Here is a 24,339-nt window from a genome sequence, read left to right on the forward strand (position 1 = left end):
GGCAGGGCCTATGGGGAGGTTATGGCTCTACCCTGTCACACACAGAGCAGGGCCCGTGGGGGGCGGGGAGGGTTGGGGCGCCGCACCCTGTCACACACAGAGCAGGGCCGATCAGGGGGTTGGGGCACCGCACCCTGTCACACACAGAGCCACAGGGTGACCAGAGGTTGGGGAGCTCCCCCCTATCAGGCACAGAACAGGGCTGATCAGGAGGTTGGGGTGCCTTCCCCGTCACCAACAGAGCAGGGCAGATAGGGAGGTTGTGGCCCCACCCCCTGTCACACACAGAGCCGCAGGGCGATCAGGGGGTTTGAGCACTGCCCCCGTCACGCTGATCCCGGTGCCGGGAGGCCTCTCGGCTCCGCTGATCCCGGTGCTGGGAGGCATATTACCCTTTTACTATATAGGATAGAGGCCTGGTGCATGGGTGGGGCTGGCTGGTTTGCCCTGAAGGGTGTTCTGGATCAGGGTGGGGGTCCCCACTGGGGTACCTGGCCAGCCTGGGTGAGGGGATGATGGCTGTTTGCAGCTGGCCACACACCCTTCAGGGTGTGGGTCCCCACTGGGGTGCTTGGCCAGCCTGGGTGAGGGGATGATGGCTGTTTGCAGCTGGCCACACACCCTTCAGGGTGGGGGTCCCCACTGGGGTGCCTGGCCAGCCTGGGTGAGGGGCTGAGGGCTGTTTGCAGCTGGTCACACACCCTTCAGGGTGGGGGTCCCCACTGGGGTGCCTGGCCAGCCTGGGTGAGGGGCTGAGGGCTGTTTGCAGCTGGTCACACACCCTTCAGGGTGGGGGTCCCCACTGGGGTGCCTGGCTAGCCTGGGTGAGGGGATGATGGCTGTTTGCAGCTGGTCACACACCCTTCAGGGTGGGGGTCCCCACTGGGGTGCCTGGCCAGTCTGGGTGAGGGACTGAGGGCTGTTTTCAGGCTGACAGGTGACTGAAGTTCCCAACTGCTCCTTTTCTTTCTTTTTTATTCTGGGCCACCTTTAGCTTTGAGGCTTGGCTCCAGCTCTTAGGTCTCCGCTGCTGAAAGCAGGTTTCTGGCCTTTGTTTACCTTCTGTATTTGAAACAATGTTGCGATCCTGCTGGCTAAAGCCTGGCGGACTAAAGCAGGTTTCTGGGGTTTTGTTTTGCTTCTGTATTTGTAACATAGTTGCTTAGAGTTGCAGCTCAGAGGCTGGCAGCGGCAGGCGGGGAACGTTGGAGTCCTCCGTCACTGAAGCAAGCAAGCCTCATGTTAGTTTCAAGCTGCCGGCCGCCATCTTGGCTGGCAGTTAATTTGCATATTGCCCTGATTAGCCAATGGGAAGGGTAGCGGTCGTACGCTAATTACCATGTTTCTCTTTTATTAGATATAGATTCCCTCTTACAAAATTGTAATCTACATGGAACAGGGACCACATCTACTTTACTTCTGCTGTATTCTCAGTGTTGAAAAATAAAGGAGGTAATCCTCCAAATGAAAAAGAGGTTGGCTCTGGCCTCTAAGAATGCATCTTGACCTGGCCATGTGGCTCCCTGGTTGCGAGTGTTGTCCCATGCACCAAGTTCAATTTCTGGTCAGGACTCATAATTTACGGGTTCTATCCCCAGTTAGGACAGGTATGGAAGGAAACCAATTGATGTTTCTTTCTCACATTGATGTTTCCTTCATTTTCTCTCTCCCTTCCTCTCTAAAATCAATAAAAACATATCCTTGGGTGAGGATTAAAAAAGAAAAAAAGAATGTATCTTACAACAATAGATATTGACCTAGATTAAAAATATAGTACATGCTGGGAGAGAAGTATAGATGCTGATGTATTTTCCAAGAGCTTAGGACGGGGGGTTGTGGGGGAAGCTGTCAGTTAAAAAATCAGACTTATGGACAATGAAATACAATACCTGATGGACATAATATTCAAGATCAAAGAGTGCAGCAATCTTCTCTTCCAGGCTGGAGCTGGAACTATTGAATTTGTTGATTAGCCGTACCATGATCTGCATGTCAGTCTCAATGACAACATTCAACTCTGCAAAGTCCCTTTTTAGCTCCTCAATGGGGCGGAAGAGACGTTTAACCTCAGCCTGCCTTGCCTAGGAAGCAAAGAGATGATTAATTAAATCAATTGGAGATATCTTTCCAAGACTCCTGTGGTCTATCATGGATGCTCCTCCTAAAAGAACTGCTTCTCCAACACTCAAAATTTTCATTCATGTCTGCTATTAGAAATCCTGATATCTTCTAAGATGCTTTCAGAGTCTACTCATATAGCCCTTCGCCCTAAAAAACACACTCAAGATTTTCCAAGGTTCTCTTATCCCAATTTGACTTCCAATGTTCAGGAAGATTGAAAAGTCTTGTTGTTGTAATCACTGAGGTCAGGGGAAGCAATGCAAGCTCACTTTCAATCCTTAACATTACAGGGAAATGCTGAGGTCTAAGGTGGAATAATCGACACCTTGGTTCTCTATATTCTACAATCATAGAATATCTTGGCTTTGTCCTGCCCAATCCAGCAACATTATAGGGAAACCCAGATGTAGAAAACTGTAGGTAAAGAGATGTCAGAGTGGGAGCAATTTGCTGATGAAAGTTAAATCACCGTCATTACTGTCAATCTAACTACAGGTGTACAATTTGTTCAACTGTTTCAAGTGGCTAAATTACTATATGTACTATACTCAAATCTCAAACAATTTTCTCTCAATCCCTCCTTACCCCACACTCATACAAAGGTTTTAAAAATGAAGTGATGTTGGAGGTGAATAAAAGATTTTAATTAGATATTTTATACCTGTGACACTCCTTGTTTACTTCCCAGTTTTAGAGGATAGTGCTTATAAAGAGTCTGAAATGTCACAGTGGTTTGTGTCTCTATCGTTTGAGAAAAATTAAAAGGCACGAATATTTATAAAAAGCAGGATGATGAGCAGCTGTCAGTTCCAAACTGCTCATATATTTATTACCTTTGGGTTTTTCTCCAGTTATAAACACGCCATAGAAACACCAACCAAAGGAATGAATCAGCCTCTCTTTTAAAAGACCAAGCTCCTAGCAGAGTAATCACATCTATAGTATGCCATATTCTGCTTATAGCAGGAAGATGCTCTCCCTACACCCTGCTAGAGAACTCTGCCAGGCAACGAACTGTAGGATGACAAGCAAGCGAGCAGAATAAGAAATTAGTGACCTCTGCCTCACAAAAATGATGTGTAACTGGACCTCAGAAAGGCACCCCCCCTTTTTTTAAGGAAAAAAAAGCTGTTTATTTTGCAGTAATTAAATACTCACAGTAAATTACAAAAATAGTACAGAGTGTGCCATGTATCCTTCTTTCAGCTTCCCCCAATGGTAACACCATACATTACAATAGCACAACATCCAAACCAAGAAAATGACTTAGGTACAATACTGTTAATATGACTACAAGTCTTATTCAGATTTCACCAGCTTTTATATGTACACATTTGCATGTGTGTGTCTATATTATTTTAAACCATTTTGTTCAATATATAGATTCATGTGACCACCAGAACAATGAAGCTACAGAACTGTCCATCTCTACCTCCATTGTGTCCCTTTATTTTTATTTAATCCTCATGGGAGGATATTTTTCCATTGATTTTTTTAGAGTAAATGGAAGGGAGAGGAAGATAGAGAGAAACGTTGATGTGAGAAGGACACATCAATTGGTTGCCTCCCGCACGCTCCCGACAGAGACTGGGAATCGAGCCTGCAACCCAAGCCTGTAACTGAAGTACATGCCCCTCACCAGAATCAAACCCCGGACCCTTCAGTCTGTGGGCCAAGGCTCTGTCCACTGCGCCAAACCAACCAGGGCCACTGTACTCCTTTATAGGTGTACCTCATCCTCCCATCTACTCCCTTTTGTCCTTATGCTCTGGCAACCATTGATTTGTTCTCCATCTCTATAATTCTGACATTTGGAGAATGTTATATATATGGAATTACAAAGCCTATAACCTTTTGAGATTGGTGCTTTTTTAGTGAACATAATGAATTTGAGATATATCCACGTTACTGCATATATCAATGGCTCATTTCTTTTTAATGCTGAGTAGTATTCCACTGTATAGATATTTGTTTGTTTGTAACCATTCATCTCTTGAAGAAAATTTGAGTTATTCCAGGGTTTTGGCTATTATATTATTCAGTTTCATGAATCCATGGGTTTATGCATTTCATCATCTCTGGGAATTCTTCCATCTTTATTTCTTTGATTACTTTTTTAGTCTTACATTCTTCTTTCTTTCCTTCTGAAACTCCAGGGACACAAATGTTAGATCTTTTGTTACACAGGCATACCAAGGAGATATTGCAGATTCAGTTTCAGATCATACAATAAAGCAAATATCACAATAAAGTGAGTCACACAAATTTTTCGGCTTCCCAATGCATATAAAAGTTATGTTTATATCATATTGTAACCTATTAAGTGTGCAATAGCATTATATTTGAAAAGAAACGATGTACAAACCTTAATGTAAAAAAATATTTTACTGCTAAAAATGCTAAACATCATCTGAGCCTTCAGCTAGTTGTAATCTTTTTACTAGTGGAGGGTCTTGCATCAATGTTGATGAAAACAATATCTTCAAAGCTCAATAAAAAGAGCACCAATCTCAAAAGCCTATAGTCCTATAGGTTCCTAAAATCCCTGTTCATTTTTCCAATCTATTTTTTTCTTCTTTAGATTAAGAAATATTTATCTGTCTTCAGGTTCACTGATGTTTTTCTCTCTCATCTCTATTTTATATTAAGCCTACCCATTAATTTTTTAAAAATTGCTGTATTTTTCAGTTCTAAAATTCCATTTAATTTTTTTTTATATCTTGTATTTATTTGCTGAGGTTGTCATTTGTTTCAAGAGTGTTCATATTGCTTCTTTTAATGATAGCTGCTTTAAAATCCTTGTTAGATAATTCCAACTTCTGAGTCATCTCACTGCTGGTAACTCTGTTGTCTTTCCTAAAATATGTTTTGATTTTCCTGATTATTGGCATGATGAGTGATTTTTTTTTTTTTTTTTTACTGTATCCTGGACACTCTGGTCTTAAGACTCTGAATCTTCCTTTTCAGTAGGCAATCACATTGTTTAGGTTTAATATGCTGGTTCTGGCCTTCATGTATAGCTGTGACTACAAAACAAATTTTCAGAGCTTTTGCAGAGTTATTTTGGTCTACTTCTTTTGTGTGCTAACCAGAAGCTAATCTAAACACCTGGGCAGTATTCCAAACTACAGTTCAGTTCTTAAATCTTTTTCTGGTCAGTTTCTCATGGAAAGCATGACCAGGACTTCATTTGCAAAATCCCTTTCTCTAGCTCCCTTCTCTCCACAACCTTACCACACTCTCTAGTTAGGAGAAAAACAAAAAACAAAACATCATCTGCCACCACTGGGCACTGGACATAGGGAGTAGAATTCCTTCCTTAGCCTCTACTGACAGCACCCTTATGGGGGATTGAAGCATTGCCTCATTGCTGCTGGTCTAGGGGTGAAAAGGTGGCCTCCTCAGTTACTCTCACTGACATTGCCTCAGAGTTGGGAGCACAATACTGCATCACACTGCCTCACTGCCACCAGGTAAAGGGTGAAAGTATAGGCTCTCCATTCACCCCCACCCTCCACTGGCATTACCTCAGCTAGGAGAAGTGCAAACTTCCTTGGTGCTGCCAGACAGGGGGCAACTTTCAGGCTCTCTTCTTGGCCTCTGCTGATCCCACACTAACAGCAGATCACACTACCCCATGTGGAGGATGAAGAACACTGGTCTCTACTGGTAGCACACCAGTGAAGGAAGCAAAGAATAGTCTCTTAACACTGGGCAGAAGGTAGACAATTCTGCCTCAACTCTCTGCTCAACTCTCACTGACACCACCTTGGTGGTGGTAACAGATTACAGCCTCACACCATCTCACTGCCAAAAGGAGGAGTGCAAGTTCAGGCTCCCCATTCAAGTTTTGCTGACACCACTCTGGTGGAGGAATGAGAGTGCAGTTTGTTACCACCACGTGGAAGATGGAAATCCACATTCCCCATTCAATGTCCACTGGCACTGAGGGTTAAGATGGGAAGATTTCCATGTTCTTTGACTAAAGTGGGACAGGTATTGTCCAAAAGTTTTTTGTCCTACTAGGCTGCCCTTTGCCTGGTTCTTTCTCTCGAAAGAACAGGCTTTTATTAGGGCTATTTTCTATGTACCTGTTGGCATTTCTGAGATGTAGGCTTCTCTAGTGCCCACTCTGGGATATATAAAGGGAAACATGAAAGCCCAAGGAACTCACTGCCAGGTCATTCATCAAGTGCCTACGTCCCTAGCCAGTCTGCCTCCTTCTTCCAACCTTTTACAGTGTTCTTATATTTACTTTTAGTATTATGTCCAGGGTTTTTAGTTGTCCTTTAGTAGGAAGAATTAAAGAGAGATGAGTCTTCTTCATCTTGCCCAGAATCAAAAGTTTAAGGCCATATTTTAAAATGCAGCAATTTATAGTATACAGGTGAACAACATCTGACATGATAAAACATAAAGCATCAAGAAATTTGTATGATAATAGAGGAATAAAGGGATCAGTTTCAACAATAACAGCCCAAATCTGTTGGGCAAAACAGAGCTTTTTCATGAAGCAAGTGACTCTGAGAAGGACTGATTCACTTAAGTCTACTCAAGTACCAGTGACACAACAGAACTGATACCCTTCCCTCCAAAAAAAATAAGCTCAAAAACATTCTCTCAACTGACAGGATATGGCACAATATCTGACAGTACTGTTTTTAAAAATAGCAAAAGCACAATCCTGTATTTGCAAACCACCACACAACCTGGGTTTAAATGTTTTTTACTGAATTTACTAGAGGCCCAGTGCACAAAAATTTGTGCACTCTGGGGGGGTGGGGAGGGTGTCCCTCAGCCCGGCCCAAGCCCTCTCACAGTCTGGGACCCACTCGAGGGATGTCCACCTGCTGGCTTAGGCCTGCTCCCCCAGGGAATTGGGCCTAAGCTGGCAGTCAGACATCCCTCTGGCAGCCTGGGAGCCCTCGGGGGCATTGTTCGACTATAGCTTAGGCCCACTCGCAGCCGTCAGTCTGGCTTGTGGCTGAGCGGACCTCCCCCTGTGGGAGCACACTGACCACCAGGGGGCAGCTCCTGCGCTGAGTGTCTGCCCCCTGGTGGTCAGTGCGCATCATAGCGACAGGTGATTCACTGTTAGGGTCAATTTGCATGTTACCCTTTTATTATATAGGATTGGGGTGACATTGGTTAATACAATTATATAACTTTCAGGGATACAATTCTATAATACTTTATCTGTATACTAGGGGCCCAGTGCACAAATTCGTGCACCTTGAAAGGAACTGTGGGCTGCGAGGCTGCGGTGGGCACAGGGGTGAGTCTCAGCTCATCCTCCGCACCCCGCCCAGCCTCTCCTGCATGCCCCCTGGTCCAGTCTGCTGGCAGCCCCGTTCCCGCTGCCACCACTCCCATGCACTCCCAGGCACTGACAGCGCTAGCCCTGCTTGCACCTGCTGACAGCGTGGAGCAACTGGGGCCAGCGCCAGCAGTGGGTGCAAGCAGGGCTGGCACTGTCAGCGGGTGCAAGCGTCAGCTGCTGACCTGATTGCCCCTAAGGAGCAGGGGGAGGTGGAGAAGCCCTCAGGGGCGTTCGGGACTGGCAGCTGCCACTTGCACCCACTGACGGCACCAAGCAATCAGGACCGGCAGCAGGTGCAAGTGGCGGCTCTGGCACGGGCTGCGGGTGGGAGTGGGGCTGGCACCAGCAGCAAGTGCAAGTGGCGGCTTTAGCGCTGGCAGCAGGTGCGAGTGGGGCCAACGCCAGCAGCGGGTGTGAGAGGCGGCTCCTGGCCCCTCAGGAGTAGGGGGAGGTGGAGAAGCCCTCAGGGGCGATTGGGGCTGGCAGCCACCGCTCACACCCACTGATGGCACTGAGCGATCGGGGCCGGCACTACACGCTGGCAGTGAGTGCAAGCAGTGGCTCCAGCGCCAGCAGCAGGTGCAAGCAGGTCCGGCACCGGCAGCAGGTGTGAGCGGGGCCGGTGCTAGCAGTAGGTGCGAGCACCTGGTGGGATTGTGGTATGCGGGTGCAAAGAATTTTCAGTAACTACCAGAGGCTTGCCCCGATGACAGCGACCAGCACCCCACCTTGGTCTGGCACCCCTGCTCACCTGCTCCACCATCCCACCACAGCCAATGCCCACCATGTTCTGCACTCTGCCGCCTGCTGCCAATGCCCACCATGTTCCACGTGTGTCCCCTGGTGGTCAGTGCATATCATAGCGACTGGTTGTTTAGTTGTTCAGCCGTTCGGGCTATTTGCTTATTAGGGATAGATATAGATATAGATATAGATTAGATATAGATATAGATATAGATATAGATATAGATATAGATATATAGATATAGATATATAGATATAGATATATATATAGATATAAAGACTAGAGGCCCGATGCATGAAAGTCGTACATGGGTAGGGTCCCTAGGCTTTTATTATATAGGATTGTATTGTGTGTTCACCAACCCAAGCCAAGTAAATACTGATAAACAAAAAGTATGATGGCATCTGCAGTCAGAAGTTTAGGACATGTAAGAAACTCTCCAATCTACTTAAAGTCAATTTATTTGCCACTCCCAGTGCACTGGCAGTGAGCAGAATCAGTCCAAACAGGCTCCAATTAAAATATACCAGGACCCAGCACCTCAATAAAGGAGCTAACAACCTGAGCTCCACAGATGTAAAGAAAGAGTGTGGTGGCAGACCTATTTCAGAAGTAGCAATTGACTCAAACCAGAAATACAGGATTGGGATCGTGCATTTGGGTACTGGTATTGGGATCTCTCCTTACAAAAAGAAAGGGTTATTTTTAATTGCAAACAAACAAAAAACCCTGAAAATGTAATCTCTTGCTTTCGCATTTAAAAATATTTTCATAATATTCATACTTTTCTATACTAACTTATTTGTGGAGGAAGAATATCATTAAAGAGAACAAAGAGAAGAGGCAGAGGTACAGCAGTTCTTCCATCAATGCAGAAGACATGAACAAAGGCTGGCTTTTATGTTCCCATTAGCCCCACGTGGAATAATCCCTAACCCTGGCCACAGGAACACTAATCTCTCTGTTCCATGTATCTAGGCATGCACTGCTCTCCTCTGTTGGCCTTACCTTCACCAGGTAGAGGATTTGCTTTTTCTCACCCCTTCAGTTAATACACCTGTGGTAGGATGGATATTTATGCATCATCTTCCTTCAACCATTGCTGCTGCTACTGCTATCCTGATAATCACTTCGTCACATATACACTCTCTAAGCTGGGAGATGTTACTGGTAAGATAAGTAAAGACATGGAGACATGGCTTGCATACTAACACATCCTAATTATGTCCTCCCCCACATTTAAAAAAAAGTCTCATTTGTCTCCGAAATACTTAGCTCTAAAGGAGGGGTGGGCAAACTTTTTGACTCGAGGGCCACAATGGGTTCTTAAACTGGACCGGAGGGCAGGAACAAAAGCATGGATGAAGTGTTTGTGTGAACTAATATAAATTCAAAGTAAACATCATTACATAAAAGGGTACGGTCTTTTTTTCCCAATAGTTTTATTCATTTCAAACGGGCCAGATCCGGCCCGCGGGCCGTAGTTTGCCCACGGCTGCTCTAAAGGATATGAGGGACCTAAGGCTTTCTCCACTAACATACAAGCTGTCAAGAACCCTATGCTGCCCCTCTAAAATTCTGCCAGGATTCTGAGGTGAGAGCAGGCAAAGCAAAGAAGTAGACAAAGCAAAAGAGAAGAAGAGGGAGGGAAAACTTAAAAAGGTCTCCAAGGCAGTCATCTAAGGAGATTCTTTCAAAGACAAGGCTCAACTGGAAATGTAAAAAATGATCTGTGACATTTTCTGGCTGTTACATGAGCTCATGAGATCCATCTAAGAGTAAAATTTCTTTCTCGTATAGGTCTGTACCTACAAGCCCTCCCAGATATTAGGGGCCTAGCTAAGGAGCTGCAATTCTGCCTCTTGTTCCTTCTCATTCCCTTAGCTTGTAGAGTTTAGAGTTGAGACCTGGTGGACACCTCAGCCATCCTCTTATCCAAGCCCTGTGTTGTACAGTATTTAAGAAACCTTAAGGCCTGGAAAAGGAAATACATTTGCTACGTGTTCAAAGGATAAGGACAAGGACCCAGGCTTCTTCCTTCCTGGTCCAACACCTCTGTCCTTTAAACTTGTAGTAATCCAAGTGCAAGTGAGATCTGAATTTTAATTTCTACTCTTTTCACTCATGTCTGTGATAATGGAGAGTATGGCTATCTCTGCTTTGTACCTCAATTTTCCCGAACATGTAACTGGAAGTTGGATCCTAACCTAACCAATGACAGAAATGCCCCCAGCATTTTTTCAGTAGTCTATAAAGGGTGATATTGGCATTAACTTCTGTTTAAATTATTTTATATTATTGTTATTATTATCCCATGTATTACTGCAAAAGGGAAAAAGTGATTCCCTTCAAGGCCATCCTGCAGACTTATACTAACTCCCTGGAGAATGTCACATACCTTGTCTTCCTTTGAACTCTCCATCTCTGCCCCTTCCTTGAATTTTGCCAGTGCACTCTTGAGGTCCTGGGATGTATAGGTGTTAGTGTTGATGTCCAGCCTGTCCGAAGAGAAGTTGGGAGTTAGGAGGGAGACACCATCTTTCCCAAGAAAGAACCCTGCCCCCTCCCATGGGTGGCTGGTACTTCAAGGCAAGCTAAACCAGGCCAGCTCTAACTCAAAGTGTCCTACCCTACCTTTACCTTCAGTCAGCCAGAAGTCCAACAGGGTAATCTTACCTTGAAGCTAGAGGAGGAAAGACACAGCTGAAGATTGGGTCATTTCATGAAAGAGGAGGAAATGGCCTGGGACAAGACAAAGGCCCACCATGTACAGAAAGCTCTCAGCCAGCTACTCAGGCAAAACAAGTCTAGAATGTTTCTGCAATGCTCCCCTCTCAGCGCATGCCAGGGCAGGACCTCCTAAAGGGTACTGAATACAGAGAGAATAACATAGACCCTATTTATATTCTTTTTTTTTAACTTAATTCTTTTTTTATTATTATTATTAGTTAAGGTATTACAAATGTGTCCTCATCCCCCCCATTCCTATTTATATTCTTTACGAAATAAACCAACAGAGACCTGAGCCCCCCCAAGCATGTGCCTGACCTGATTTGAAAAGCCAGCCTATCTTCACAAAAACAGGCTAAATAAATTCATACCTTTAAGACCAACCCCTGAGCACAGAGTAGATGCAGAAGTTATGTGTCATCCTGATAAAGGAATGGATTTAAGATGCCAAAGACTAGAATCAAGGTCAGTTACCTTCCAGAGCTAGTCTCCAAAAAGAAGAAAGAAAGAAACCAATGTGGATGTAATCTAGGGAACCTGGCAAAACCTACAGAATGATATCCTCCCAGAGACCACTGGAACTAATTCAAGCCACAACCATTCATCTTGACTGAGGAGAAGGCATTCATGGGGTGGGGAGTGGGGGCAGGTTTTAGCACCGGCAGTTATTTCAGTTCAGTGAACAGAGGTGGGAACAAAAGTAAGATAGACAAAGGGAAGTATGGAATGTGAACTGTGCTTGACAAGTCTGTCCAGCGCTGGGGAGTAGGAAGGGGAAGCATTAAGGATAACCCAGGATATTAAGGTGGAGGAAGAAGTATTTAACTCTGTGGGATCACTAACTTCTTTGGCAATCTGATGGAAAGGGGTGGGTCTTGTTCCCCAGGGGGATAAACAAAATACTACAACAATTTTGGAAATTAGCCCTGTCCTTTGGACTCTGTTCCATTCCAGTGCTAAAGAGCCAGGAAGACACTGTGAAGTAGAATTGGAGGAGCACAGGAAGAGGTTGACTCCAGAAGAAGGAAGTCACCAACAAACACAGCCAGAGACTCCTGAGCTCACAGCAGTAAACACCCACACCACCTTTTCAATGCTTTGGGCTCCTGTGCAGACAGGTTTTCCACTGGTTATAAATGCTGAGAAGAAAAAGGACATGTCCAGTGTATCTTGGCGGCCATCCCAGGGCAGAGCTCTCAGAAACATTTCAAAAGAGAAAAGTAAAGAGTCAGGAGTGGAGACAAATCTTTCTCTTCTGGTGTGTCTATCACAGACCATTTGGATGGCTTTACTTTCTATTCTGAAAAGATGTGAACAACAGACAAAGTAGCAAGTGCTCCTACTGATGATCTACAGTCAGGTATGGAGAAATAACTTCCCATGGTATTAAAAACAACAAATAAAAGATTCCACATTAGTCCAGTTCCTAATTCAATATTCTTAAACCAAGAAAAAAAAATGGGCTTTTTATTTAGAAAACAAGAAGACTTGCCTTAGATGTGAAAAAAAGACCTCCTGAAATACTTTGGGACCCTGACATATGTGTATATATGTGTGCTGGGGATGGAGGGAGGTTGACAGGGTTACAGCAATGAGATTTGATTATTTCTTAGATGGTTATGAGAAATTAATCATTATGACCTGGGTCACCGTAGGTATAGGTGTACATAGAAAAATAACGATTTTCCCAGTTCGGGATGACATTAAGGAGGACAAATATCTCCTTATCTATCACAAATAAAGTCAAATTTTCCAACAGTAAAAACTACCCAAATATGAACAGGTTGCTTTGTGGGACTGTGAGTGCCACATGACTGAAGGTGCATATGGACAGGCTGAGTGACTTTTTGGTCAGGTATATCAAGAAAAACACTCAGGTAAAAACTGGGCCTCTAAAGTCCCTTTCTGACCCATATCCAATTGTAAAATATTGTTAATAATTATACAAGGGCTGAATAACACTAATTCCACTCAATCCACAACTGATTCTCAATGCTTAACATGCATTAAAACAAGGGCAGCCAACTACCTGTAATGACCAGATAATACTTGAGGCTTTGTGGGCCTTATGGTGATTGGCCCAACTACACAACTCCCAGTGTCACAAGAAAGCAGCCATAGAAAACACATAAACGAGTATGGCCATCTCTATACATAAAAGACTAATATGCAAAGTGTCCCCTCGGGAGTTCGACTGGGAGACCAGGAGTTCGATCGCTTGCTATGACATGAGCTGACCACCAGGGGGCAGTGCGGAACGAAGGAAGGCCCCAGCCGGCGGCCAGCAGCCAGGGAAGGAAGGTCCTGGCTGGCAGCTGGAAGGCCCCAATCAGTCCTGATCATTGGCCAGGCCTAGGGACCCTACCCGTGCACTGGGCCTCTAGTGTTCTAATAAAACTTTTTATGGACACTGAAATCTGAATTTCACACAATTTTCATGAATCATGAAATATGCTCCTTTTGTTTTCTTTTTCCAACCATTAAACAATGTTAAAAACAACTTAGCTGTGGGCCATATAAAAACAGGCAGCAGTCCCAAAATGGGCTACAGGCTATAATTTGCTGGTCTCCATGTTAGAAACTTCATGGCTGGAATTAACACCGACCTTTCCAACTGCAGAATTCTAGCAACCCTTGCAATCCCATGCTTTAACCTCCTTCTCCCTCATGCAGGAAACAGAAAACAGAAAACTTGGTAATTCAAGGCAACTAACAGCAAAACAGAGACAATAAATTGCCAGAAATCAAATAATCAAATAAGCTGGTTATTAAAAAGCAAGGCAACCTCTTACCATTGGAGAACTTTTATACTATAAGAGAGCTTGTTTTAATTTAATATGTACTAACAAGAGGAAAAGTTAGTCTGAATTAAAGACTTTAAAATGCAATTTTATTGCTCACCAAGGAAATATTATTGCAAAGCAGAAGGTCTAACAGGCCTGTTTTAATGAATAGATGATTCATCTGTAATCAGCGCATTAATTGTTGGGATGCAAATGGGTGCTCTTAAAGTACTGGAAAAAAACAGCTTTAAAAAAAAATTTAAATTCTTTATTGTTTAAAGTATTACATAAGTCTCCTTTCCCCCCATTGACCACTCCCTGGCCACCCCCACCCCCCAGTACATTCCTTCACCCCATCTCCCCCATCTGTGCCCATGGATTATGCTCATATGCATGCATACAAGTCTTTTGGTTGATCTCATACCCCCTCACACCCCACCTTCCATCATAGGTTGGATAGTCTGTACGATGCTTCTATGACTTTGGTTCTATTTTTGTTCATCAGTTTATGTTGTTCATTATATGCCACAAATGAAGGAGATCATGTGATATTTATCTTTCTCTGACTGGCTTACTTCGCTTAGTGTAATGTTCTCAATGTCCATCCATGCTGTTGAAAATGGTAAGAGTTCTTTCTTTTTTACAGCAGTGTAGTATTCCACTGTGTAGATGTACCACATTTTTTAATCCACTCATCTACTCATGGGCACTTAGGCTGTTTCCAAATCTTAGCTATTGTAAATTGGGCTGCTATGAACATAGGGGTGCATATATCCTTTCCTATTGGTGTTTCTGTTTTCTTGGGATATATTCCTAAAAGTGGGATTACTGGATCAAATGCAAGTTCCATTTTTAATTTTTTGAGGAAACTCCATACTGTTTTCCACAGTGGCTGCACCAGTCTTCATTCCCCCCAGTAACCCAAGAGGGTTCCTTCTTTTCCGCATCCTTGCCAGCACTATCATTTGTTGATCTGTTGATGATAGCCATTCTGTGAGATGGTACCTCACTGTTGTTTTGATTTGCATCTCTCGGATGATTAGTGACTCCGAGCAAGTTTTCATGTCTCTTGGCCTTCTGTATATCCACTTTCAAAAAGTGTCTATTTAGGTCCTTTGCACATTTTTTGATTGAATTGTTTATCTTCCTTTTGTTAAATTGTATGAGTTCCCTATAAATTTTGGAGATTTAACTCTTATTAGAGATAACATTGGCAAATATGTTCTCCCATGCAGTCGGCTTTCTTATTGTTTTGTTGATGGTTTCTTCTGCTGTGCAAAAGCTTATTTTGATGAAGTACCACTTGTTTATTTTCTCCTTAGTTTCCATTGCCCTAGGACAGGGGTGGGCAACCTTTTTGTGAGTGCGTGCCAAAACCAGCAAAATCTCTGACTCAAAATTCTTCTGCGTGCCAACCCTTATTTTTTGAGAACATGTTATGCCTACTTGATATCTCTTAAGGTGTATGTATGTGAAGAACCTTGAAGAAATAATAAAATTAATTCGAGCGACAAAAACACAGTATATGATGATAAAAAATGCATTTATTTTTTAATGTATACATGTACACTGATAGTCCGACAGAAAACTTTATGACTCCGTTTGATATTAACAGTGGGACTTTTGCTGCTGCATCACTGATGACAGAGATTTTACATCAGGTTTATATTTCGTGACCCTCAGAGATATGCACGAGCTACTACTTTCATCCGCCAGGCTACTCCTATTACGAGACTTAACAAAATTCATCACTGAGAACAAAGATTCACAAGTGTATGTGGATGAAACCAAAACACTGGTCGGATCTAGGAAGGCAGGGAGAGTTAAGGCAGAGGCATAGAAATTGCTCTCCCCCTCTCTCGTCAATCCATGCCTATGGTCTTTAAGATAACTTGTTATGTAAAATTATTTATTTATCTAAGATGCACCTACACTGAATTTATCTGAAAAATAAAAAAGTTGATATTAAAAAAAAATTGTAAATTGAAGATTATAAGAGAGGGTTTCGTGTGCCAGCAAAAGTTACTGGCGTGCCATGTTTGGCACGTGTGCCAGCGGTTGCCCACCTCTGCCCTAGGAGCTGTATCGGTAAAGATATTGCTACAACAAATGTCTGCTATTTTGCTGCCTATGGCTTCTTCTAAGATTTTTATGGTTTCCCATCTTATGTTTAAGTTCTTTATGCATTTTGAGTTTATTTTTGAGTATGGTGTAAGTTGGTGGTCTAGTTTCATTTTTTTGCATGTATCTGTCCAATTTTCCCAACACCATTGATTGAAGAGGCTGTCTTGACTCCATGGTATGCTTTTCCCTCCTTTGTCAAATATTGAGTATAATGGTTTGGGCTGATTTCTGGGTTCTCTGTTCTGTTCCATTGGTCTATAAGTCTGTTCTTGTACCAGTACCAGGCAGTTTTGAGCACAGTGACTTTGTAGTATAGCTTCATGTCTAGTATTGTGATCCTTCCAACTTTGTTCTTCTTTCTCAAGACTGCTGCAGCTATTCAGGGTCTTTTTTTATTCCATATGAATTTTTGGAGAGTTTGCTCTAGGTCTTTGAAGTATGCCGCTGGAATTTTAATGGGGACTGCATTGAATCTATAGATTGCTTTGGGTAGTATGGACATTTTAATGATATTAATTCTACCAATCCATGAACATGGTATATTCTTCCATTTGTTTATGTCTTCCTCTATCTCTTTTTTTTTCAGCGTCCTGTAATTTTCTGAATACAGGTCCTTTACCTCTTTGGTTAAATTTATTCCCAGGTATTTTAATATTTTGTTGCAATGGTAAATGGGAATGCTTTTTTAATTTCTCTGTGAGTTCATTATTGGTGTATAAAAAAGCCATAGATTTCTGGGTATTAATTTTGTATCCTGTTACGTTACCGAATTCATTTATTAATTCTAGTAGTTTTTCGATGGAGTCTTTAGGGTTTTCTATGTACAATATCATGTCATTTACGAAAAATAACAATTTTACTTCTTCTTTTCCAATTTGATGCCTTTTATTTCTTCTTTTGTCTGATCACTACAGCTAGTACTATGTTGAACAGGAGTGGTGAGGTTGGGCATCCCTGTCTTGTTCCTGTTCTTAGGGGAAATGGTTTTAGTTTTTGCCCATTAAGGATGATGTTGGCTGTAGGTTTGTCATACAAGGCTTTTATTATGTTGAGGTATGATCCCTCTATTCCTACTTTGCTGAGAGTTTTTATCAGAAAAGGGTGTTGGATTTTGTCAAATGCCTTTTCTGCATCAATTGATATGATTATGTGATTTTTGTCTCTCAATTTGTTTATGTGATGTATCATCTTTACTGATTTACAGATATTGTACCAGTCTTGCATTCCTGGAATAAATCCCACTTGGCCATGGTGTATGATCTTTCTAATGTAATGCCAGATCTGATTTGCTAGAATTTTGTCGAGTATTTTAGCATCTATGTTCATCAGGGATGTTGGCCTGTAATTCTTTTTCTTTGTAGTGTCCTTATCTGGTTTGGGGATTAGGGTAATGCTGGCTTCATAGAAAGAGCTTGGAAGTGTGCCTTCCTCTTGAATTTCTTGGAATAATCTGAGAAGGATAGGTTTTAGTTCTTTGACTGTTTGGTAAAACTCCCCTGTGAAGTCATCTGGCCTAGGGCTTTTGTTTGCTGGAAGTTTTTTGATGATTGCTTCAATTTCCTCCTTAGTTATCAACCTGTTGAGATTTTTTTAATTCTTTTTGGTTGAGTTTTGGAAGGTCGTATTTTTCTAGGAATATGTCCATTTCCTCTAGGTTGTTTAGTTTGTTGGAGTAGAGTTGTTCATAGTATTTTTTAACAATCCTTTATCTTTCTGTGGAGTCTGTTATTTCGCTCTTTCATTTCTGATATTGTTTGTTTGGGTCCTCTCTCTTTGCTTCCTGGTGAGCCTGACTAGAGGTTCATCAATCTTGTTTATCCTTTCAAAGAACCAGCTCTTGGTTTCATTGATCTTTTGTATTGCTTTTTGGTCTCTGTGTCATTTACTTACGCTTTTATCTTTATTATTTTCTTCCTTCTGCTCTCTCTGGGCTTTTTTTGTTGTTGTCTTCCTAATTCTTTAAGTTGTAGAGTTAGGTAATTTATTACCATTTTTTCTTGTTTTTTGAGGTAGGCCTGTAATGCTATGAGCTTCCCTCTCAGGACTGCTTTCACTGTGTCCCATAGGTTTTGGATTGTTGTATTTTCATTGTCATTCATTTCCAGGATGTTTTTAATTTCTTCTTTGATCTCTTTGGTAACCCAATCATTGTTTAATAACACACTGTTCAGTCTCCAAGTGTTTGGATTTTTTGGTTGTTTTTATTGTAGTTGATTTCTAATATTATGCCATTATGGTCTGAGAAGATGCTTGATATGATCTCAATGTTCTTGAATTTGGAGAGACTTTGCCTGTGACCCAATATATGGTCTATCTTTGAAAATGTCCCATGTGCACTTGAGAAGAATGTATATTCTGTAGCTTTGGGGTGGAATGTTCTGAAGATGTAAATTAAGTCCATCTGATCTAGTGAGTCATTTAGGATTGCTGTTTCTTTGCTGATTTTTTGTCTAGATGATTTATCCAGTGATGTCAGCAGAGTATTAAAGTCCCCTACAATGATCATATTGCTGTCAATCTCTCCCTTGATATCATCCAGAAGTTTTTTTCATGTATTTGGGTGCTCCTGCATTGGGTGCATATATGTTTACCAGAGTTATATCCTCTTGTTGTATTGATCCCTTTAGTATTATGAAGTGGCCTTCCTTATCTCTGGTTATGGCCTTCACCTTGAGGTCTATTTAGTCAGATATAAGTATTGCTACCCTAATTTTTTTTTTATTACCATTTGCCTGATATTTTTCCATTCCTTCACTTTCAATCCGTGTGAGTCTTTTATTCTGAGATGGGTCTCTTATAGACAGCATATATATAGGTCATGTGTTCTTACCCATTCAACTCCTTGATGTCTTTTGATTGGAGCGTTTAGTCTATTTACATTTAAAGTTATTATTGAAAGGTCCTTGTTTGCAGCCATTTATATTTTGGTGCTTGTGTTCCTTATTCCCCTTTTCTTCTTCTTTGTACAGCAGTCCCTTTACCATTTCTTGGTAGTGATAAACTCCCTTAGCCCTTTTTGTCTGTGAAACTCCTGATTGCCCCTTCAATTTTGAATGGTAGCCTTGCTGGATAGAGTATTCTTGGATTCAGTCCCTTGCTTTGCATTACTCTGTATACTTCATTCCATTCCCTTCTGGCCTGATGTGTTTCTGTTGAGAAATCATTTGATAATCTAATGGGGGATCCTTTATAGGTAACTCCCTTTCTCTCTTTTGCAGCCTTTAAAATTCTCTTTGTTATTAACATTTGCCATTGTAATTACCACATTTCTTGGGGTGGGTCTTTTGGGGTTCATCTTGTTTGGGACTCTCTGTGCTTGGGTGACTTTTTTCTTCCCCATATTAGGGAAGTTTTCCTGTCATTACTTCTTCAAATAGATTCTCTAATCTTTGCTGCTCTTCTTGTCCTTCTGCCACCCCTATTATACGTATGTTACTTTGTTTCATGTTATCCCCAAGCTCCCTTAGGCTCTCCTCTTGCTTTCTAATTTTTTTCTCCAATTGCTGTTCAGATTGGGCTTGTTTCTCTACCCTATCTTCTAGCTCACTAATTTGGTCCTTCGCTTCTCTTAGTCTACTGTTAAAGCCTTTTATCATAGCTATATCACTTTTGATTTATCCTTGGTTCATACATAGGTTGTTGATTTTCTCATCCATCTGGTTTATGAACTGTATGACCATTACTCTGAATTCTTTCTCAGACATATTGCATACCTCCATTTCTTTTAGTTCCTTTTTTCTTTTTTTGTTGATTTCTCCTTTTCTTTCCTTTGGGAGTTGCTTCCTTGTCTCCCCATTTCTGCTGTTGCTGAAGGGTCCAGGTGCCCAGTTGTGCGGGGCCTGAACTGCGGCTGTGGGATTAGCAGGAGTGTCGCATGCACTGACAATCAGGGGTGCCCGGGAGATGTGGCTGCCAGAGTCCGGGCAGGGTCTGCATGCGCCGACAGTAAGGGGGATGGCTCAGGATGTGTGGGACCTGTGCTTCTGGGGATAGGCAGGAGGGGAACACACTCCAGGACTCACAGTAGCCTGAGACTGGTAGGTATGGGTGGAGTCATACATGAGTCTGCAGCTATGGTAGCAGGTCTTTGTCCAAAGTGGCTGTAGGGTCTCAGTTTTCATCTGAGGTCAGTCTGGGTGGTGGTGAGGCTGGGATCCTAGTCACAGAAGCTCTGCCCTTCAAGATAGTGTGGTTTCTGTGCCAGCACTGGCCGCTCAGGAGTGCCCACAGCAGGAGCAGGGGCTCCCCATCCAAGAGAGCCCAGTCCACCAGCCCCCAAAAGTCTTGCAGGATCTAACTGTCCCTCACTCACACACATATGCACCACACACGTCCACACACTCCCCTTTCGCTCCCTCACTCTCTCATACTCTCTTCTTCACTGCCATCCTGCCAGCTGCCATCTTCTCCTCCCTCAATAGCTTCATTTTAAAATAGGTTAAGCATTCACCCTACTGCATTTTTTAAAGTATCAATTTGCTTTGCAAACTATTTCTTTCCAAAGATCCATTGAAGTAAATTTCCATAAAACCTAAGAGGTTTATCACAAATTCTAATCTATTAAATATTACAAATATATTTAAAAGTCACATGAATTTGCATTGCATTCATTACTGTAAGAAATATTGCATTGTCATTACTTTCATTATTACAACATCAGTGTTGTTAGTCTCCCAATCCCTAGGAATGATGCTTACCTTTTGCCTTTTTTTGTCCCTTTCAAAGTATTTTGAAACTTGTCTTCATTTTGGAGTTTCACTTCTCTCGCCCCAGTCTGGAGATTCAGCCTCACATGGGATCCCACAGGGACAGCCTGGCCTAAAAGCCAAGAAGAGAGAAGGCTCATGAGATATACAGTCCTCAGAGGGACACTGATGGAATGGCTTGCTAACAAGTCAATAGGACTTATTAGTTCGTGAAGAACAAACTGTGTGGTATTCAGCTACCTGGATCCATCCATATCTCCTCCTATCCTCCCTCTCTTCTCCTCTCTCTTCCCTTTTCTCTCTCTCCTCTCTCTCTCTCTCTCTCTCTCTCTCTCTCTCTCTCTCTCTCTCTCTCACACACACACACACACACACACACCAATCACAATTCTTCTTTTGCTAATGCACATCCAATAAAGAGATGAAGCAAGGTCGGCAAAGGTATCTATACTTTCATCCAGAGACTAATAATCCCTAATTAGAACCTACATATTTAAAAAAAAAATAGTTTTCTTTAAATTAAGCTATAATAAGCCTTTTGCTTTGTACAGTAGATGAATAGTGAATACCTACTTACCCTTAGGACATGGCTACATTACTGCCTCATCCACTACATCCTTTCTGACCCTCCTCTGACAGAACCCCAGACAGTATGCCATTCCAGCAAACTTACACCTCACCACCTCATCAATTTAATCAGGCTCCCTCTATGAGTCTCTCTCCTGCCTGAGCATAGGGACTATATCTCCTTCTTTTTTAATTTCCCCAGCCTCTAGGCCAGAGCTTGTCACATAAAAGTTGTGACACTTAATGTTTATAAGAAGGAAGAAGCAAGAGATTGAAAGGCAGGAGGACATGGCAAGCCAAGGAGGCAGGGATTGGAACCAAGAAAAATTAAAAACCTATACCCACCTATATCAGAAGAGCTGACCCACCAGCTGGGCAAATAAGTGTTGTAAATGAATGGGCTATTCATACATATTGTACAAAATTACCAAGGATAATTATAAAGCAACTTGCAAGATCACATTCCACAAATGGAATGTTACACTTATTTATTCATGCAACTGATATTTATGAAGCCACTACTACACACCCAACCACTGTGGTAGATAAGATTCTAGGAATACAAAAGAGGAATGTTAATGGCCACAGAAATAGAGATTTTCAGGGGGAGAGCTCTTTAGGAGATTGGAAATCTAGAAGCAGAGATTCTGTTCTAACACACCTGATCTTTGAATCTGCTTTTTTCCTGGCAGAGGATGGCATTGCCTTGATGGTGCTGAGCTTCATTCAAGAATCAAAGGAGGTGGGGCGGGGGGGGGGGGGGCGCGGAGAAAAACAATCTGTGAACATTCCTTAAAGGGAAACACATAGCACAAATTCTCTCAAAATGATCCAGTAAACCCTAAATATAAAAGGGTAACAATGTATATGAATTCAGTTTTTCTCAATTCTAGCAGGACCATAGTGAACTTCAAGTCCCACCAACCACTGTGCTTCCATCACAGAACCAGGGAGCCAAGGAAACATCATGCCAAGACATGCTGTTCTGTTCCTGCCATCCCACATCAGCCGGGAGTTTCTGTAACTTTGGCTAAAAATAAATGGGAACTTAAGTACCTGAGTGTATGTGCATAATAATCCTCTTCTAACCTCAAACCTATCCCAAATGCTTCAAGGGATAAAACATATGTTCAGCCTGGCCGGTGTTGCTCAGTGGGTTGAGCATTGTCCCAGGCACCAGGAAGTCGCCAGTTCGATTCCGGTCAGGGTATGGGTTCGATCCCCAGAATGGAGCATACCAGAAGCAGCTGATCAATGTTTCTCTCTCTCATTGATGTTTCTATCTCTCTCTCTCTCTTGCCCTCTCCCTTCCTCTCTCTGAAATCAATAAAAACATATTAAAAAATATGTTCAGGTAGAGTGAAGAAATCTTTCTCTGGGAAGGCTTCCTGAATATGGTTAAGTTGGGAATTAAATGAGATAAAAATTGAGAGCAGGTCATCCTCCATATTTCTCTACTTTACCAACCACTACTCCATACTCAATTTATCTCCAAAACCTGGTAATTTTTCCTGCTATATGTTTCTTGAATTCATACCCTTCTCTCTGTCCTCCCCATCACTGCTCTTGTTCAAACCATCACCACCTCTCTTGCAGACAGTGCCGGAGCCTCCTAACTGACCTACCTTACCTACTCCTACCTCCCTATCCATGTATTCTTTACAATGAATGATTTTTTTTTTCAAAATACAAATCTGACTATGTCATTCCCTGCTTCAAACCTTTTAATGGCCTCCTACTATTCTTAGAATAAAGATGGAAGTCCTCATGCTGGTAATGTGGCCCTTTAGTATCTAGTCCTTGCCTGCCCCTTCAGGCTTGTCCACAACTCACTCCCGATGCTCTAGGGTAGTGGTCGCCAACCAGTGGTCCGTGGACCACTGTGGTCCATGAGGTCCAAAAGGTTGGCGATTGCTGCTCTAGGATACACTGGCCATTTTCCATTCCATGAAAGAACCATGCTACTTCCTCCCATGGGGCCATTCCATTCCTGTTGCCTTTGACAAGAATGCTCTTTCCAACCCTAGCTTCCAACTCCTTCCCCTTTCAATCCCGGCTAAGAGTCACTCTCTCTGAGTGCATCGTCTATTTCCCAGACCAGATCCAGCTGCCCTCTAAAGCAGGAGTGGGGAATGTCTGGCCCCCAAGCCATATTAAGGCCTGAGAAATCATTTTGTGTGGCCGTGCCAAGGCAACCGCAGGCAGGACTCAAAATTCAATAAATGTAGGAGCTTTTTTTATAGCAACATAAATTTATATTAAGTGAATTATATTAAGCGAATGATATTATAAATATCCAAATGGACCTTGGCAAAAAAAGGTTCCCTACCCCTGCCTTAAAAGCTTTCACAGCACCATGACCCCCCTTTTTTTAAAAATAGCACTTTACCTCATTCAGTCGTTATATTTTAGGTGTTGTGTGTGGTGGTTTTTTTTTAATTTACCTGGTTAACATAAATGCTCACTATATTATCCCCAAAACCTGTCACAGGGCCTAGCATATAGTAAACCCTCAATAATTATTTGTTGAGTGAAAAATTAAATGTGAGAGAAAATCCTAACTGATCTAGAAGTATGTGGAAAGGTCAACAAGGATTTTCACTATGGCAAGTAGATTCATAATAATTAGTAATCACGTAAATAGTTATTTTTAATAGTAATAGTACTAATACTACTGCTACTAATAACAATAGCAGCATCTTAAATTTTCAGACTTTTGATCAAAATTAGAAATGGAAAAGGAAAAAAGTACGTGACTTTATAAGTTTAAAAAACATAATAGGTTATACCAGGCTAAGCTGGCCAAGGAAGAGACTAGTATCTTATGTGAATCAATTTATTTAATTTGGGAAAATTCCAAAATTACTCCCTTCACACAAGCCACCACAGGGGGCAAGAGCAAGCACAATAGCATTAACTTAAAATACAGGTTACGCTATTTCAAAAACACGAAACCAACCATGGCAGCAGCAGTGGTAGAGGCAGCAGAAAATACAGTATTTTCAAATGTTTCCACCGCACTGGGAAAAAGGCCAAGTTAAAGAGAGAGTGGAATCTGACCTGCTTCCTTCCAGGGCCTCTGTGAAGGGATCGCAAAGCTGGGGAAGAGCACAGCAGAGGCAAAAAGTCACGAGAAACATGCAAGTAAGGAGTTCGGGATTGAGGGGGTGGGAGGCAGGAGGCAAGGGCGCAGGCACAAAATAAGATGGGGATCTAGAAAGGCAAGGAGGTCTACAGTATCTG

The 24,339-nt window shown here is 42.3% G+C and overlaps 1 protein-coding gene across 12 annotated transcripts in view; it reads right to left on the minus strand.

Moving 5' to 3' along the window:
- SIL1 (SIL1 nucleotide exchange factor) overlaps positions 1 to 24,339 on the minus strand; it is a 223,160-nt gene that overhangs the window by 69,309 nt on the left and 129,512 nt on the right. For 8 of the 12 annotated variants that reach the window (XM_081090785.1, XM_081090782.1, XM_081090779.1 and 5 more), the window contains exons 4-6: positions 20,521 to 20,641; positions 10,585 to 10,684; positions 1,890 to 2,081 (exon numbers count right to left, since the gene is read on the minus strand). In XM_081090785.1, coding sequence (XP_080946911.1) covers positions 1,890 to 2,081; positions 10,585 to 10,684; positions 20,521 to 20,641 — 413 coding nt within the window. The remainder of the gene's footprint in view (positions 1 to 1,889; positions 2,082 to 10,584; positions 10,685 to 20,520; positions 20,642 to 24,339) is intronic. The other 4 variants (XM_081090777.1, XM_081090787.1, XM_081090778.1 and 1 more) reach the window with 1 other exon arrangement.

The sequence above is a fragment of the Myotis nattereri genome, assembly GCF_964212035.1.
Source record: "Myotis nattereri genome assembly, chromosome: 5".
NCBI lineage: Eukaryota > Metazoa > Chordata > Mammalia > Chiroptera > Vespertilionidae > Myotis > Myotis nattereri.